This window comes from Myotis lucifugus, unplaced genomic scaffold (assembly GCF_000147115.1).
Source record: "Myotis lucifugus unplaced genomic scaffold, Myoluc2.0 scaffold_536, whole genome shotgun sequence".
Lineage (NCBI taxonomy): Eukaryota > Metazoa > Chordata > Mammalia > Chiroptera > Vespertilionidae > Myotis > Myotis lucifugus.
In genome coordinates, this window is record NW_005871584.1 from 95,855 (window position 1) to 110,085 (window position 14,231).

At 47.6% G+C, this 14,231-nt stretch overlaps 1 protein-coding gene across 1 annotated transcript; it reads left to right on the forward strand.

The window, feature by feature from the left end:
* Window positions 1–5,562: 5,562 nt before the first annotated feature.
* LOC102425720 (MKI67 FHA domain-interacting nucleolar phosphoprotein) lies at window positions 5,563–13,861 on the forward strand. The gene is given in 8 exon segments (XM_014446413.2): window positions 5,563–5,730; window positions 6,497–6,595; window positions 6,597–6,641; window positions 9,616–9,724; window positions 10,720–10,931; window positions 12,147–12,215; window positions 12,335–12,403; window positions 13,094–13,861. Coding segments are annotated over 8 exon segments (894 nt in total). The 5' UTR covers window positions 5,563–5,625; the 3' UTR covers window positions 13,280–13,861.
* The last annotated feature ends 370 nt before the right edge of the window (window positions 13,862–14,231 follow it).

The window sequence follows — 14,231 nt, forward strand, 5'->3', positions numbered from 1 at the left end:
TGCTCCTGCTCCTCTTTCATCCCAGGTTTCAACTTGTCATTAATGGCACTTCTTTCAACATACAGTCATACCATTTTTGGTGTGATTATTTGTTGACTGTGCACATTCATCCCACAGCTCCATTTTTTCATTTTCTGTATCCATTGTTTTTCAGGCAGAGAATTGGGGGTGCTTAAGGTATTTGGAGGGACAATTCTTTCTTGATGATGATGTTCAGCAAACAACCACAATATCCTTGATGATGCTATTTAGCAAACAACCTCCAAATCTCAGTGCTCACAACAAGCTCTGATATCCACTCCTGGGCTGGCCCGGCTGGGCTGAGCCAGGCTCAGATCTGCTCCCTTCTCGCACATCGGGAGCTCGTCCAAGGGCCCGGGCAGAGGGCGCAATGGCTGCCTGAGTACATTCTTCTCACGATGGATGACACCAGAGAGTGAGAAGAACAGAGGATTCTTCTCAGCACCTCCATTTAGAAATGGCACAGTCTCACCTGCCCACATTCCTCTGGTCAACGCAAATCACGACCTGAAGTCAGTGGGTCAGGAGCTTGGCTCCACCTGCGGGAAAGCACAGCAAAGGGGCGAAGAAAGAGTAAACAGTGGACAAGTAATAGGATGAAAACACTGGACTGTCCCACTCAGGGCAGGATGCTCAGTACCTATAAAAGGTGGGAGCTAAATTTTCACACACCAAGTCAGTGTGAAAACCCCATATGCCCCCAACCTTTCCAAATGCTCCCAAGGGGGCTAAGTCCCCCCCACCCCTCACTGTGAACCCCCCTCGATGCGTGGTGAATGAATCAACTTGGCCAAATCGCCCTCCAGTATAGTTGTAACAATTTGCACACTGTTTTAATGTGTAAATGTCATCCTATATAATAAAAGCCTAATATGCTAAGTGTCCGACCGTTCGACCAGTCACTATGATACACACTGACCACCAGGGGGCAGATGCTCCAACCAGTAGGTTAGCTTGCTGCTGGGGTCCGGCCGATTGAGACTGGGCGAGATGGGCCAGACACGCCCTGGAGCCCTCCTGCTCGGTCCTTCCCCAGCCCCAATTGTGCACCAGTGGGGTCCCTTGACCTGGCCTGCACCCCCTCGCAATCCAGGACCCCTCGGAGGATGTCAGAGAGCCAGTTTCAGCCTAATCCCCGAAGATCAGGCCGAGGGACCCCACCGGTGCACAAATCTGTGCACCAGGCCTCTAAAATATATATATATATTTTTAATTGATTTTAGAGAGAGGAAGTAAGAGAGATAGAAATATCAATGATGAGAGAGAATCACTGATAGGCTGCCTCCTGCACACCCCACACTGGGGGTCAAGCCCACAATCCAGGCATGTGCCCTGACCGGGAATCGAACCATGACTTCCTGGCTCATAGGTCAATGCTCAACCACTGAGTCATGCCAGTTGGGCTGTGTAAATGTCTTTTAAGCACTAGAATATGATCAGGCAGTAAGGGAATCTCACTTAACTTTTCAATGTGTTTGAATGATTTTTCTTATGTATACTAAAATTTCTTTTGGGTATTGTTTCCTGGACATCTTTTTATTAAAGCTTTTATCTTTCTCTTATTCATTTCTAATAACTTTTGTCACTTGAAAATAGTTTCTCATTTTTTATAAAATTTCAAAATAATTTTTGAAGTGCGGACATTATCCATATGATTTTATTTGTCAAATGAACATGCCATTTTTAGTAGCCCAGTTGGTCCCTCGTCAGTAAGCTCTTTGGGCTGCTTCCAATTCCATCCATCACAAGTAGCATTGTGATAAAAGTCTTTGTAAGCCCTCATCTGGACTTAGATCACTTCTTTTGATGGGTTCTGTTTTTGGGGGGGACGCCGGGGGGGACAAAATGTTATGCTTTTATTAACACAAATACAATGTGCACACAAAATGTCTATTCATTTCCTTTGCTGTGCAGTCTGGCATTGGGATGCTGACTCCCGTGGCCAGCTGGGCTGCTCTTTGCACGGTGGCTCTGCGGCTCTGCGGAGATGTGGACCATTGCAGGACATTAAGATTTGTTGCACGCCAGCAGCCTTCAACCTCCTTGACGTTGCAGACCAGGAACTTCCAAAAGCCGCTAGGCAGCATGAGCTTTGTGTTCATGTTGCTCCCGTCACCAACGCTGGGCATCGAGATCTGACCTTGAATCTTCCATGTATCCTATTGTCAGTGGCTCTAGGTTTCCCCCAGTTACGCTGAATTGTGACATAGCAGACTAACTGGTGTCCAGTGAACTTCTTGGTCCTCTTTTTTATGATCTTGTGCTTCATGAGGGGTCTGAGGGCAGCACGGTGCCAAGTAGGAGATGGTTGCCACATACACTGAGGAATGATAGGTTGTGTTTTTAAAGTTCTTGACATATTTTGCCAAGTCACTCTCCATAGAGATAAAACTGATTTCTGCGCCCCTTCCCACCAGTTTCACTGCACTCTTCCCAGTGTGAATGTGAGCACTGCAGACATTCTGGGCTAATTTAAGGGTGAAATTATGCCTCGTTTAATAGCACAGAAGGTTATGTAGTGGGTGATGCACTACGGCAGGGTTCCTTGAAGGGCAAGAGGGAGTGGAAATAGAAGACTGGCTGGGAGGCGTGGCCTGGAGCCTGAGAACAGGAGAACGGAGTTAGAATGTCAGAGTGAAGAGGGAGAGAAAGAATAGTCTCATTGGTACCCGCAGGATCTTAACTATGAGGCGATAGAGTGACCGCATGGAAAGGCCAGTGTCACTGAGAGGAGTTTATTACTCACGGTTCCAGGAGGACGGCACACACGCCCTGCAGGGCACATGGCCTGGTCAGGAAGCAGAGGCAGGAGCTGGGAGGCCAGGCAGGGCTTCGCTGGGGCTTACATGGGGTAGGCAAGGCAGGGCAGGACCCTGGCTTAGGACGGGCCAGTTTGAATGACTTTCGTAGCTTTGGACCATAGGAGGGGTCTCCAGTTGCCTGGTACCTGGCTCTGGAGTGATCTGGAGCAGGGGGAATAGTGGTTGGTGTGAGAGAGTTAGACAAAGAGGAGGCGTGTGAAAGACATGGCAGGCGGGGCCTGTGCTACCTCCGAGAATTGGCTAGCCCTGAAAGGACAGTCTCTCCCAGCCAGACAGCCTCTGAAGGTGTCAAAACATGAAATACAGAAAACACCTGACTAATCCAGGCTGGGAAGAGGGCATCACACTGTGGACTGCAGGCCCTGCCAGGCCCACGGCACCATGACCCATACTCCATGGCAGGAAAGGATCACGAGGTGGAGGAGGAGATTGGTGAGTCAGCCCGGGGCCTTTAGAGGGAGTCTGGACCTTTGGGGCACCTCCACAATCCCCTCTCCCTATCTGCACCCCCTGGGGTAGTCACCCCGCTTCACCCACGTCACTACCTACAAAGAGGCTGGGTTGGCCAACTGTGTTCAGCTTGCAGGTGACACTCATTGGGGTGGCGCTGCTGACAGAGGCTTTCTCCCCTCCCCCTGGAAGTCTCCCTTTCAGGCCCGTCCCCACAAACCGGTGGCTGAGGGGGCCGAGCAGGCTGACTCCGACAGCGTGGCCCCTCTCGGGTGGCACATTTGGATGACTCCACAGAGACCCGGCAGAGTGGTAGGAAGGGAGAACAGGGGAGGGGAAGGAGGGCAGGGGTGAGCAGGCCCCTCCCGGCGCCCACCCTGTGTCCCTTCCCCTGCCAGCCCTCAGGCTCACCCCACAGAGTCCTCTCCTCCTCGGGCCCAGCTCCTGCACACGCGGCACACCCTGTCTCGCCTACCGCCCACCCCACCTCCTATCCCAGCCACCAGTCCTCGAATCTTGGCCCCCAGCAGGTGCTCCAGCCTATAGGCGGTGATGGTGGTGCCACAGAACGACAGGCCATTGTTCTGTCCCCACAGAGGCATGGTGCAGGAGGCTAGTGGGAGGCAGGGAAGAGAGAGACCCACAGTGAGCACACTCATCTGTCCACTCGGGTGTGTGGAAGCACCTGCAGGCACTTTGGTTATTTCGATGACTGGGGTTGAGTGCTGGGGGACGAGGTAGTGTGCGCGGGACAGCCCAGCTGGGTGAAGGCCTGCTCCACCCAAGGCTCAGGTGGTCTCCCAACAAAACAGAAAGAAGGGAGTGAGGGGAGGAAGGACAGAAGGAAAGACGGGAGGAGGACGAGGAAAGGAAAAGGAAGGACGAACACACGTGGCACGGCTGGTCCCCTGGGATGAGGAAGGCCGCTGCTGGTCTATCAATAGCCTCTCGCTGCTGCCACAGGACCGCGCAGTCTCACCAGAGGCTTCCTCAGAGATGAATCGCATCACTGGAATTCCTGGAGGTCACTGTTCACTGAGAGTGACCAGGACCGGGAGGGGTAAAAATGAAAGCAGGCCGGGGCTGGGCTGAGTGAGGATGGGGGGCTAGACCCGTGGTTGGCAAACTGTGGCTCACGAGCCACACGTGGCTCTTTGGCCCCTTGAGTGTGGCTCTTCCACAAAATACCACGTGTGGGCGCACGTACAGTGCGATTGAAACTTCGTGGCCCATGCGCAGAAGTTGGTATTTTGTGGAAGAGCCACACTCAAGGGGCCAAAGAGCTGCATGTGGCTCGCGAGCCGCGGTTTGCCGAGCCACAGTTTGCCGACCACTGGCCTAGACTCTCTGCCCCCATTAAGAGCTGGCTTCTATGGTCTAGTGAAGGGCCAAGGCCAGGGTGCCTGGCACTCCTGGTGAGCACCCACGCTCCTCAGCGCCAGCCCTGACACAGCCAGGCAGGCACCGGGCAGGCACCGCACAGGCTGACCAGTCAATGCGGCCGTGTTGGTCCCCTCAGGCTGCCAATACAAGATACCAACACTTGACAGGCCAAAAACAGGAATGGGATGCAGGGGAGAAGGTGGATCTGTTACAGGATTCCAGGGCAGGAGGAACAGGGAAACTGAGGCAGGGAAGTTAAAACAAGGCCTAACAGTGTGAGCATTTTGCAGCCAGCTTGTAACTAACAGGCCATTATCTTCCCCAGCCAAGGCCACAGCAAATGGTTAAAAACCTTCCTAATGAGAGAATGCAGAAACGGAGGGGAAAAGGGAAAGTAAAAAAGGGCAGTTTTACTCCCTAAGCCAGCGGTTCTCAACCTGTGGGTCGCGACCCCTTTGGGGGTCGAACGACCCTTTCACAGGGGTCGCCTAAGACCATCGGAAAACACATATATAATGACATATTGTTTTTGTGATGAATCACTATGCTTTAATTATGTTCAATTTGTAACAATGAAAATACATCCTGCATATCAGATATTTACATTACGATTCATAACAGTAGCAAAATTACAGTTATGAAGTAACAACGAAAATAATTTTATGGTTGGGGGTCACCACAACATGAGGAATTGTATTAAAGGGTCGCGGCACTAGGAAGGCTGGGAACCACTGATTTAAGCAAATGGCAGGTATGAGAGCGAGGCCAAGTGGCATCTCACCAGCAGGGGGCGCCCGCCACGCCCCGCCACGCCCCAGCGCCCCGCCCCCGCCCCCGCTCCTTGCGGCACCCTGCACGTCGGCCGCCTCCACTTCCGCTTGGGCGGAGCTACGGGCTCTGGGACTTCCGGAGCTGCCGCGTGGAGCTCCGCGACTCGGACGCTGTCGGCATGGCGGTCTTCGAGGGCCCGGCTCAGCCGCTCCTGTCGCTGAACCCGCAGGAGGACGAGAAGTTTAACAAGGAGGTGGCTCAGGCCCGCCGGCGCGCAACGAAGGTGGGCGCCTCCGCGACGCGCGGGCCTGCGGAGCCCGGGTCGGTCCCGGCCTCGCCCTCCTCCGGCCTCCGCCGCCTCCCGGGTCTCCCAGGGCGGCCCCACCCCACGGGCTTGGGGGCCGAGGCGGGAGGTGGAGCGGGCGGGGAGAGGGTGGCTCGGCCGGCAGGTCCCGCGGAGCTCAGCGGGTGGCGCGAGGGGAGGACAGAGCCGCCGGGATGGCTCCTCCCGCAATGGCCCCGCGCGAGGCCCACACGCCGCCGCCGGGCCGCGCCGCCAGTGCAGCGGGGACGGGGGCTCTGGAGGACGGTACCTGCCAGCTTCACTCGCTAGCGGGGCCCCGGCATCAGGTTGCATTCGCCATGGCTTCCAGCTGGAGACACGTTTGGAGTTGACCCGGGGGAAGGTGTCGGCGGCGAGAAGGCTCGCCGTGGCCCGGGAATGGTGCGGTTGGGGGGTTCGACTCAACGGCGATCTGCATGCAAAGTGGAGGCTGTGTCGGTGGAGGTCTCCGCCGGGTGGTCTGAAGTAGCGTTAGAGACCCACTCGCGCAGCCATGGCGTCCATTATAGTGGTGGAGCGCCCCCATCGCGGGGGGGGGGGGGGAAGGACCCGCGGCCGGGCCTCAGCTCTGCTGCTTCGCGAGCGGAGAAGCTTGCAACCCCCGATCTGGACTGAAAACTAAGGGTTTCTCCAAGTTGTTGCAATGTGTGGTTTTTTTTTTTTTTTTTTAATTAAAAAAGTATTTCCTTGGTTTTTATGTTTTCAGAAACAGAAGCAAGAAAAAGAAAAACTCACTCCCGGAGTCATTTATGTGGGCCACCTGCCTCCAGCACTTTACGAAACCCAGATCCGAGCGTATTTCTCCCCAGTTTGGCACTGTGACGAGATTCAGGCTGTCCAGAAGTAAAAGGGTAAGGTTTTTCTACTGAAGTAGGTGATTTGTTTTCTTTTTCAAAAGCACATCGTCGTTGACAGTGTAGAGGGCGTGCTCACACGGTATTCTTACCAGTCTTCGCTCCAGAAGGGGGTCATGGGTGAGGCTTAGAACCGGAAACAACCGCGAAAACAAAATCGGGATTACTGTCGATGTTTGTGTTACGGTTAGAGAGAGTGGTTGCCCCCAGAGCCTCTAATTACATGGACAGTTTTGGTAAACGGATCGTGCGTGTCCTGCAGCTACTCAGTCAGCTGCACAGGGAGCTCAGTTTGAGGAGCAGTTCGCACCTCTTGTGTTGGCCTGGGCGTATGCACCCCTGTAACAGCAGAGGTGTGTACAGTGAACGGTGAAGAACAGGGACACGGTCCAGGCCACCTGTGTGCAAGGCCTGGCCTCCACGGGTTGCTGGCTGTATGGCCTTGGACAAAGTATGTAACCTGTCCATGCTTTAGTTTTCTCATTTGCAAAATATGAGTGAAATAGCACCATCGTCCTAAGAGTATCTCATTACAGATTACAGGTAGGGAATGTGAGGTTCTTGGGACAACGCCTGATACAGGAAGAGCTGTGTGTGTGTGTGTGTCATTGTTATGTCATCCTTACCTTCTAATTTTAAAAGGTTTATGTGGTTTGTTTCAGGAATAGAGCGTGCTGACTTCTCGTATAAAACTTATAATGTTCCCAGCAGCTTCACCTAAGAGTGAAATATTATAAAACCTAATGTTCAGTGGGAAGCTAGATAAACTTGAGTGTGTTCAAGCAGAGGAACATAGCAATGACAGTGAATGTAGTAGTTACGTGGATAAAGCTCAAAATAGGTTGTTGAATGAATATTTTTTTTTCATTCTCGGTTTTTTTACCACACCACACATGTACACTTTTATTGTTGTAACCATAGAGACCTCTCATTGTTGGAAATCTTCATTTTTCTTGATGCAGTTTCTTCACATTTTCCCACTTGAGTTATAACAGATCAAAGTTAATTTTATATTTTATTTGGTACATGAGTGGATAAGGTATGCATCCATCTTCCGCTAGTTGTTCTAAAGTTACAGGTATTAAGTTTTGTCAAAGCAATATCTCAACATTAAAGGGGATTTCAAATTTAAAATGCCCTGGTATTTCTCTGATCCTAACCAAAGTAACACATTTTCTCTGTACGCCTCCTCTTCCCCCCATTTGTCTATTTGTAATGGTAATGGTTGCTTATTATGTGAGTGAGCTATTTCAAACGTCCTGAAGTCTACCAGAGAATGATTTAGAGACTTGAGGTATCCACCATTTTCCTTTATCAAATATCAACTTACTTCAGGCCTTTGTTTTTTTAGAAATAGATTTTAGGTAGACTTGGGGTCCCTTTCGTGCCCTTCCCCGGTCCTCTGCACCTTCGCCCATGCCCAGGAAATTACTGTTCACGAAGTCAGTGTTTTTCATTGCTGTATGTGTTTTGGAAATCTTTACTACAGATTGTATAGTATTATTCTCTCTAAGTTTTATAGGAGAAGTCAGCACACATATACATGTATGAACACATAACTGAAATAAAAGTTCTATGAGACACTACGTAACCGTTCTGTTCAGTTGTTTAACATGACCTTTCTGACCTAAATTGGTTGTGTTGAGTGTCATTATGGGTATATTAGCCATTAGAATTCCCTCATCTGTGAACTGCCTATTCTTTTTTTTTTTTTTAATTTTCTTTATTGATTAAGATATATATGTGTCCTTATTGCCCCGTTGCCCTCCCACCCCCAACTCATGCCCTTTACCCCCCTGTTGTCTGTATCCATTGGTTAGGCTCATATGCATGCATCCAAGTCCTTTGGTTGATCTCTCCCTCTTACCCCCACCCTGAACTGCCTGTTCTTTTTTTTTTTTTTTTAATATATTTTATTGGTTTTTTACAGAGGGGAAGGGAGAGGGGTAGAGAGTTAGAAATATCGATGAGAGAGAAACATCGATCAGCTGCCTCCTGCACACTCCCCACCGGGGATGTGCCCGCAACCAAGGTACATGCCCTTGACCGGAATCGAACCTGGGACCCTTGAGTCCGCAGGCAGATGCTCTAACCACTGAGCCAAACCAGTTAGGGCAGAACTGCCTATTCTTATCTTTTGCCCTTACTGTCTTTTTCAAAAACTTTTTTCTGCCTTTTTTGAGGATCATTTGTAAATATTTTTCTGTACTGTAATATAATCACTGTCTCCCCCAGAATTGTATTTTGAAAATGTTCAAGTCTACAGAGAAGTGGAAAGAACAATAATGTAATGAACATCTCTTCCCTCCCCTGGATTCACCCATTACTAACACCCTGACACATTAGCTGTATGTCTCCATAGCTATAAACACACATACTTCGTTTTACTGAACCTTAGAAGGAAGTAGCAGTCATAAAAACTTGAAATACCTCATCGTAAATCTAGGAATCCGGACACGATATAGTATAGCACAGCGGTCGCCAACCGGTGGTCCATGAGGTCTGACAGGTTGGCGACCGCTGGTCTAGCATGGACTTGGCATCATCACATATTCCCCAGTAGTCCCAAAAGTCTTTAGCTACCAGTTTCCTTACCTGATCTGGGATCAGTCACGATTCCTGCATTGCATTTGGTTGGTGTGACTCTTCAGCCTATGTAGGATAGTCTCCTTGCCCTGTGTACTTACTTGGTTTTTCTTAATGTTGGCTATTTTGAAGAGTTCAAACTGTTAAATCGATTCCAACTGTGGTTATGGACTTACCTGTGTGATCAGATCCCAGGAATACCTCGAGGTCAGTGGCATATTCAGCCTTTTGGGGATCTTTCCTTTTCCCACAACAGTTTCCACATTGTATGCCATGATGTTATTTGCTAATGGGGCTGGTGTGATTATTTAAATTAATGGCATTTTAGCAGTTCAATGATGTATTAGAGTTTAATTGTTTTTGTGGCGGTTTTTTTTAATTGCAGACTGGAAATAGCAGAGGTTATGCCTTCGTGGAATTTGAATCTGAAGATGTTGCCAAGATAGTTGCTGAAACAATGAACAACTACCTTTTTGGTGAAAGGCTCTTGCAGTGTAAGTGCGCTTGTCTTCCCGTGGGCCTGGTTACCTGCTGCTGATGGGTGGCTGTGGTGTGAAGGACAGATTGCTCAGCTACTCGGACATCCCACATCATTTCTGGGTGATCCCCTTAAGGATAGTGCAAGATCAGTTCTAATTAGAATTTTAAAATCTAAACCAGACTGAGCTGTGTTTGTGCCGAGATGGAATTGGGGAGTGATTTTAGGAGCACATAGGAAGAGTGATTAACCCACCTTAAAGGGCCGTGGAAGGCTTCCCTGAGGAAGTATTTAGATTAAAATCTGGAGTTTAAAGAGGAGTGAGCCAGGTTCGGGGAAGGGGATGAAGGTTGAGATCCTGGCCGAGCGGACAGCAAATGCAAAGCTAGAAGTGACTAGCAGTATCTGCCTATGAGGGACTGAGGAGAAGAGCAAGAGATGAGGGAGAAGACAGGGGAGGCCAGGTCTTTGAATCCTTATAAATCTGGGAGTTCGATATGTGTCCTGAGGACAGTGGGAAACCATTAATGGGTTCTAGATAGGGTAACAGTGAAGGGAGGAGTCACAGTTCAGACTGTCTGAATGGCATTGGTGCAGCTCTTCTACCAGAGAAACCATGACAACACCAGATTAGAAGTTCACCTACAGAAACCGGCGCCGCTGGCTTGACATCCCAGCGCAGCCCTGTCTGGGTCCCAGGGCCCTTCAGAGGCAGAGTTATGGTTCTGGGTGCTTGCGGGGGGTGTGGCCATTCAGGTACCCAAGTCAGGCACATCTGATCAGGCAGCTGATGAGGCTGCCCAGGTGGCATCTCCGGCCTCTCTTCGTTTTGGTTCCTCCTGCCGTGACAGTCCCAGCAGCCTTGCTGACGGCATGGGTTCATTCACAGAAATGAAGGAGAGGAAGGGTTGAGGAGGTGAGCCAAAAGGTGTCCGAGGACTGCACATGTGGATCCGTGCTATGCTGTGCCCCTCCCACTCAGTTGAAAACTTGTTTCTTTTTTGCATGTAGGTCGTTTTATGCCACCTGAGACAGTACACGAGGAACTTTTTAGAGAGTGGCATCTTCCGTTTAAGAACCCGTCTTTCCCAGCAGTGAAACGTTATAATCAGAACCGGACCCTTCTTGAAAAGCTGCGGATGGAGGAGCGATTTAGAAAGAAAGAAAAATTACTCAGGAAGAGACTAGCTAAGAAGGGAATTAATTACGATTTTCCTTCACTGGTAAATATTCCTTCAGAAAATATATTTTGTGTTTTTCTTCTTGGAGGTGGGCTTTGTACCTCAGTAGCTGTAACATGATTATGGTTTTCTCTATAAAGTATCTAGCTCAGTGCTTACCACATACTAGGGTTTGACTAAATTTTTGAGGCGCTGCATTGTAAGTTCTTCCTAAAGTGTGTCAGACCAGATCCAATGATCGACATTGTATAGAAAAGGAAATTTCAGAAAGGGGTTAGGTTTTTCATGATCTGTTTTAAATTATTGAAGTTACTCCACTCTTTAACCCAAACCATAATGCTTCTAAATTGCTATTAAAAGTGTCCTTACCAGAATTAAATGAAGTTTGGTATTTCATGGTATCGGTAAACATAAAGACTATAAATTGGCCATCCTTTTTATGCCATTCCAGTTAAAATTTTGTTTCTTGTTCTTTTAAATTGGAGATAAAGTGCATATCAGATTTCAGCAGCGTCATCTGTGAATTAAGTGAGCAAGGGTTAGAATATAGCAAACCTGCTGGCATGAAGCTGCGTCAGCACAGATGTCACTCAGTCAGTCCCCATGTCCTTGCTCGCTGATTCTCCCTCCCACTTTCCTGGGGGAGAGCTATGTCTTCCACTACGAAACGAGTGCAGGCCACTCGGGGGTGGCTAGGATGGGTGACGATCTTATTTCTTCACTAAATTCTGAGGTTGGTTTGGATCTTTCATAGACCCTTTCAGCTTATTTTCAAACAGCTAATTTGTTGGAAAAAGATGGATGGCATCTCTTCCTAAGGTTATTAGGTCTTTTAGCCTTATCCAGAAACTAGAAGACTGAGTACCCCCTTTGGCCCAGTTCCGGTTGTTGATTCTTTGCCTAAATCCCAAACAGTCTTTAACAGTATGTGTTTAAAAATCACTGTGTCCCAGGCAGCAGGCCCTGGTCCTCTTACGAACCATTTGGGAGCTGGTCCTCTAAAGCAGGACGCTAGGCCAGCTCGGGTCTCAGCCTCACTTCATCTCCACAGCTTCTGCCCATCCGCCAGCTCGGCCCCTCTTTACTTTTTTCCCTTTACTGGAGATCATTCACTATATTTGTGGATTTTGCTTTTTAAATTGAAATGCTTTCTCATTTAGGAAGGATCTGCTGATAACATGTGTAAGGATCTAATGGTAAGTTAAAAATGTAAATATGTGATACTGCCAGGTAATAACTTCTTTCTGTTTACTTAAGGTTTTACGTAGTAAAAAGAAGAAAAGCAACACCTCAAACACCAACCTTCAGAAATCCACAAATAGACAGGTAACATTTTTCTTTTATTGCATGCCAGGTGTTAGGGGAAAGATAAATGGGTAAATATATTCAAACTACTAAAACTGTTAAATATACAAATTGATGAAGTTTCTTAAACTTTATTGAAGGCTTTACCTAAGAATCAAAAGAAGGCTTCAGCCACCCCTGAAACTCCTGAGAATACCGTGGATAGCCAGGTAAAATTGTCGTTAGTATTTTGAGAATCAGGTAGTATAATTCAAAAGAGGAGAAACAGTTCCTGCTACTGTCAGTTTGTTAAAATTTCACATTTAGCCCTAGCCGTTTTGGCTCAATGGATAGAGCTGGGCCTGCGGACTAAAGGGTCCCCAGGTTCGATTCTGGTCAGGGGCACATGTCCAGGTTGTGGGCTCGATTCCCGGTAGGGGGAGTGCAGGAGGCAGCTGATCAATGATTCTCTCTCATCATTGATGTTTCTATCTCTCTCTCCCTCCCCCTTTCTCTCTCTAATCAATAAAAATATTTAGAAAAATTTTTCTCATATTTAATTTGTGACTTCAGCAGATATTGTGAGTTTACAAGCAAAAATTATCATTGTGAGTTTATTATTGCACTTTGTACCTCTTAAGCAAAGTGACTGAGTTAGGAGAGAGGAGGCCACTGTTTTTATAAGTATAAGATCAAGGTTTTCTACCTCATATCCTATAATGGAGCATATTATATTACAATCGATTGTGACTTTTTTATACTAAGTTTGATAAGCACCTAAACTCGTTCCTGTGTGATTATGTCACTGAAAGATGGAAATAGGCCTGAATTAACACTGCACAACTTGTAAAAATAGAAGGGAGGGGTAAAATATTCCTCATATCTTCCCACATTTATGTATTATTTCTTGTTGAATTTAGGGCCCCACACCAGTTTGTACACCAACATTTTTGGATAAACGAAAATCTGAAGTGGCTGAAATGAATGATGATGAAGATAATGAAATAGTTTTCAAACAGCCCTTATCTGGCATAAAAGAACAAACACAAGAGACTGAAACACCTACACAGTCAAGGAAAAAAAGACGAAGAAAAAACAATCAGTGATTCTGAGTGTATTATGAATAATATTTCTTCTGGAAAATGTGATTTTATTATGAGGGCTGTGTATCAGAAGAAACTGTTGGTTCCAGTCAATAATAACAGGAATTGGTAACTTCGGCTTGCCTGCCCCAGCTGAAACACAGGTGCGCACACCACCCAGCAGGAGCCAGGCCTGCTGCCTCTCTGCCCCGGTCTCCCGGTTTCTTCCCAGATTCATACCTGCCTTTAGTGACTGTCTGCATAAAAGGGTCACCATTAACTGCAGGTTTAAATACTAAACTGCAGCGTTTGTTAAATAAAAGAAAATAAAACCTTGCTTTATTGTCTACATGTTTCTCTGTGTAGGCTGTGCACATTTAACCCATAAGGGTATTTTAGACTTCAGCATCCAGTGGTCAAAACTGGACATTAAGTACAGTGAGAAGGCAATTCAAGTGTGTATATATGTGTATATGGTCATTTTCCTAATGTTAAGTTAGTTTTTGGTAAGCTAGTATGGACTACTAACCACTAAAGTATCATCGATGTGGAATTGTATTTCATGGTTTAAACAGTGACCAGCAAATAAACGTGTTTTATTTACAATTTATTTGTATGCAAGTGGGACTTGGGTGTCTTGAAGTAAAATAGTAGGTTTTCACCTCAAATATTTTTAATTTTCTAATGCCCTTGAAATATGCTTTTGTATTAGCTAATTCATGTTCATTGAAAACTGCCTTCAAATATTTTTTATCCAGTATTTAGTAAATCTTTAAAGTGATAGTGGGCTGAGATGGCAGCATTTGTGCTACAAGATTTTAGTTGTGAGAGAGACAATATGTGGTCCTCTCATGGCTGGGTGCACTACAGATGGCAGTGGCACAGTTTCATCTCGATGGCCTTCGTGTGCCCCATGTCTCAGTACCATGGGTTTTACATATTTTGATTACCAGTGCATACCTATCCAGTCTAAAGA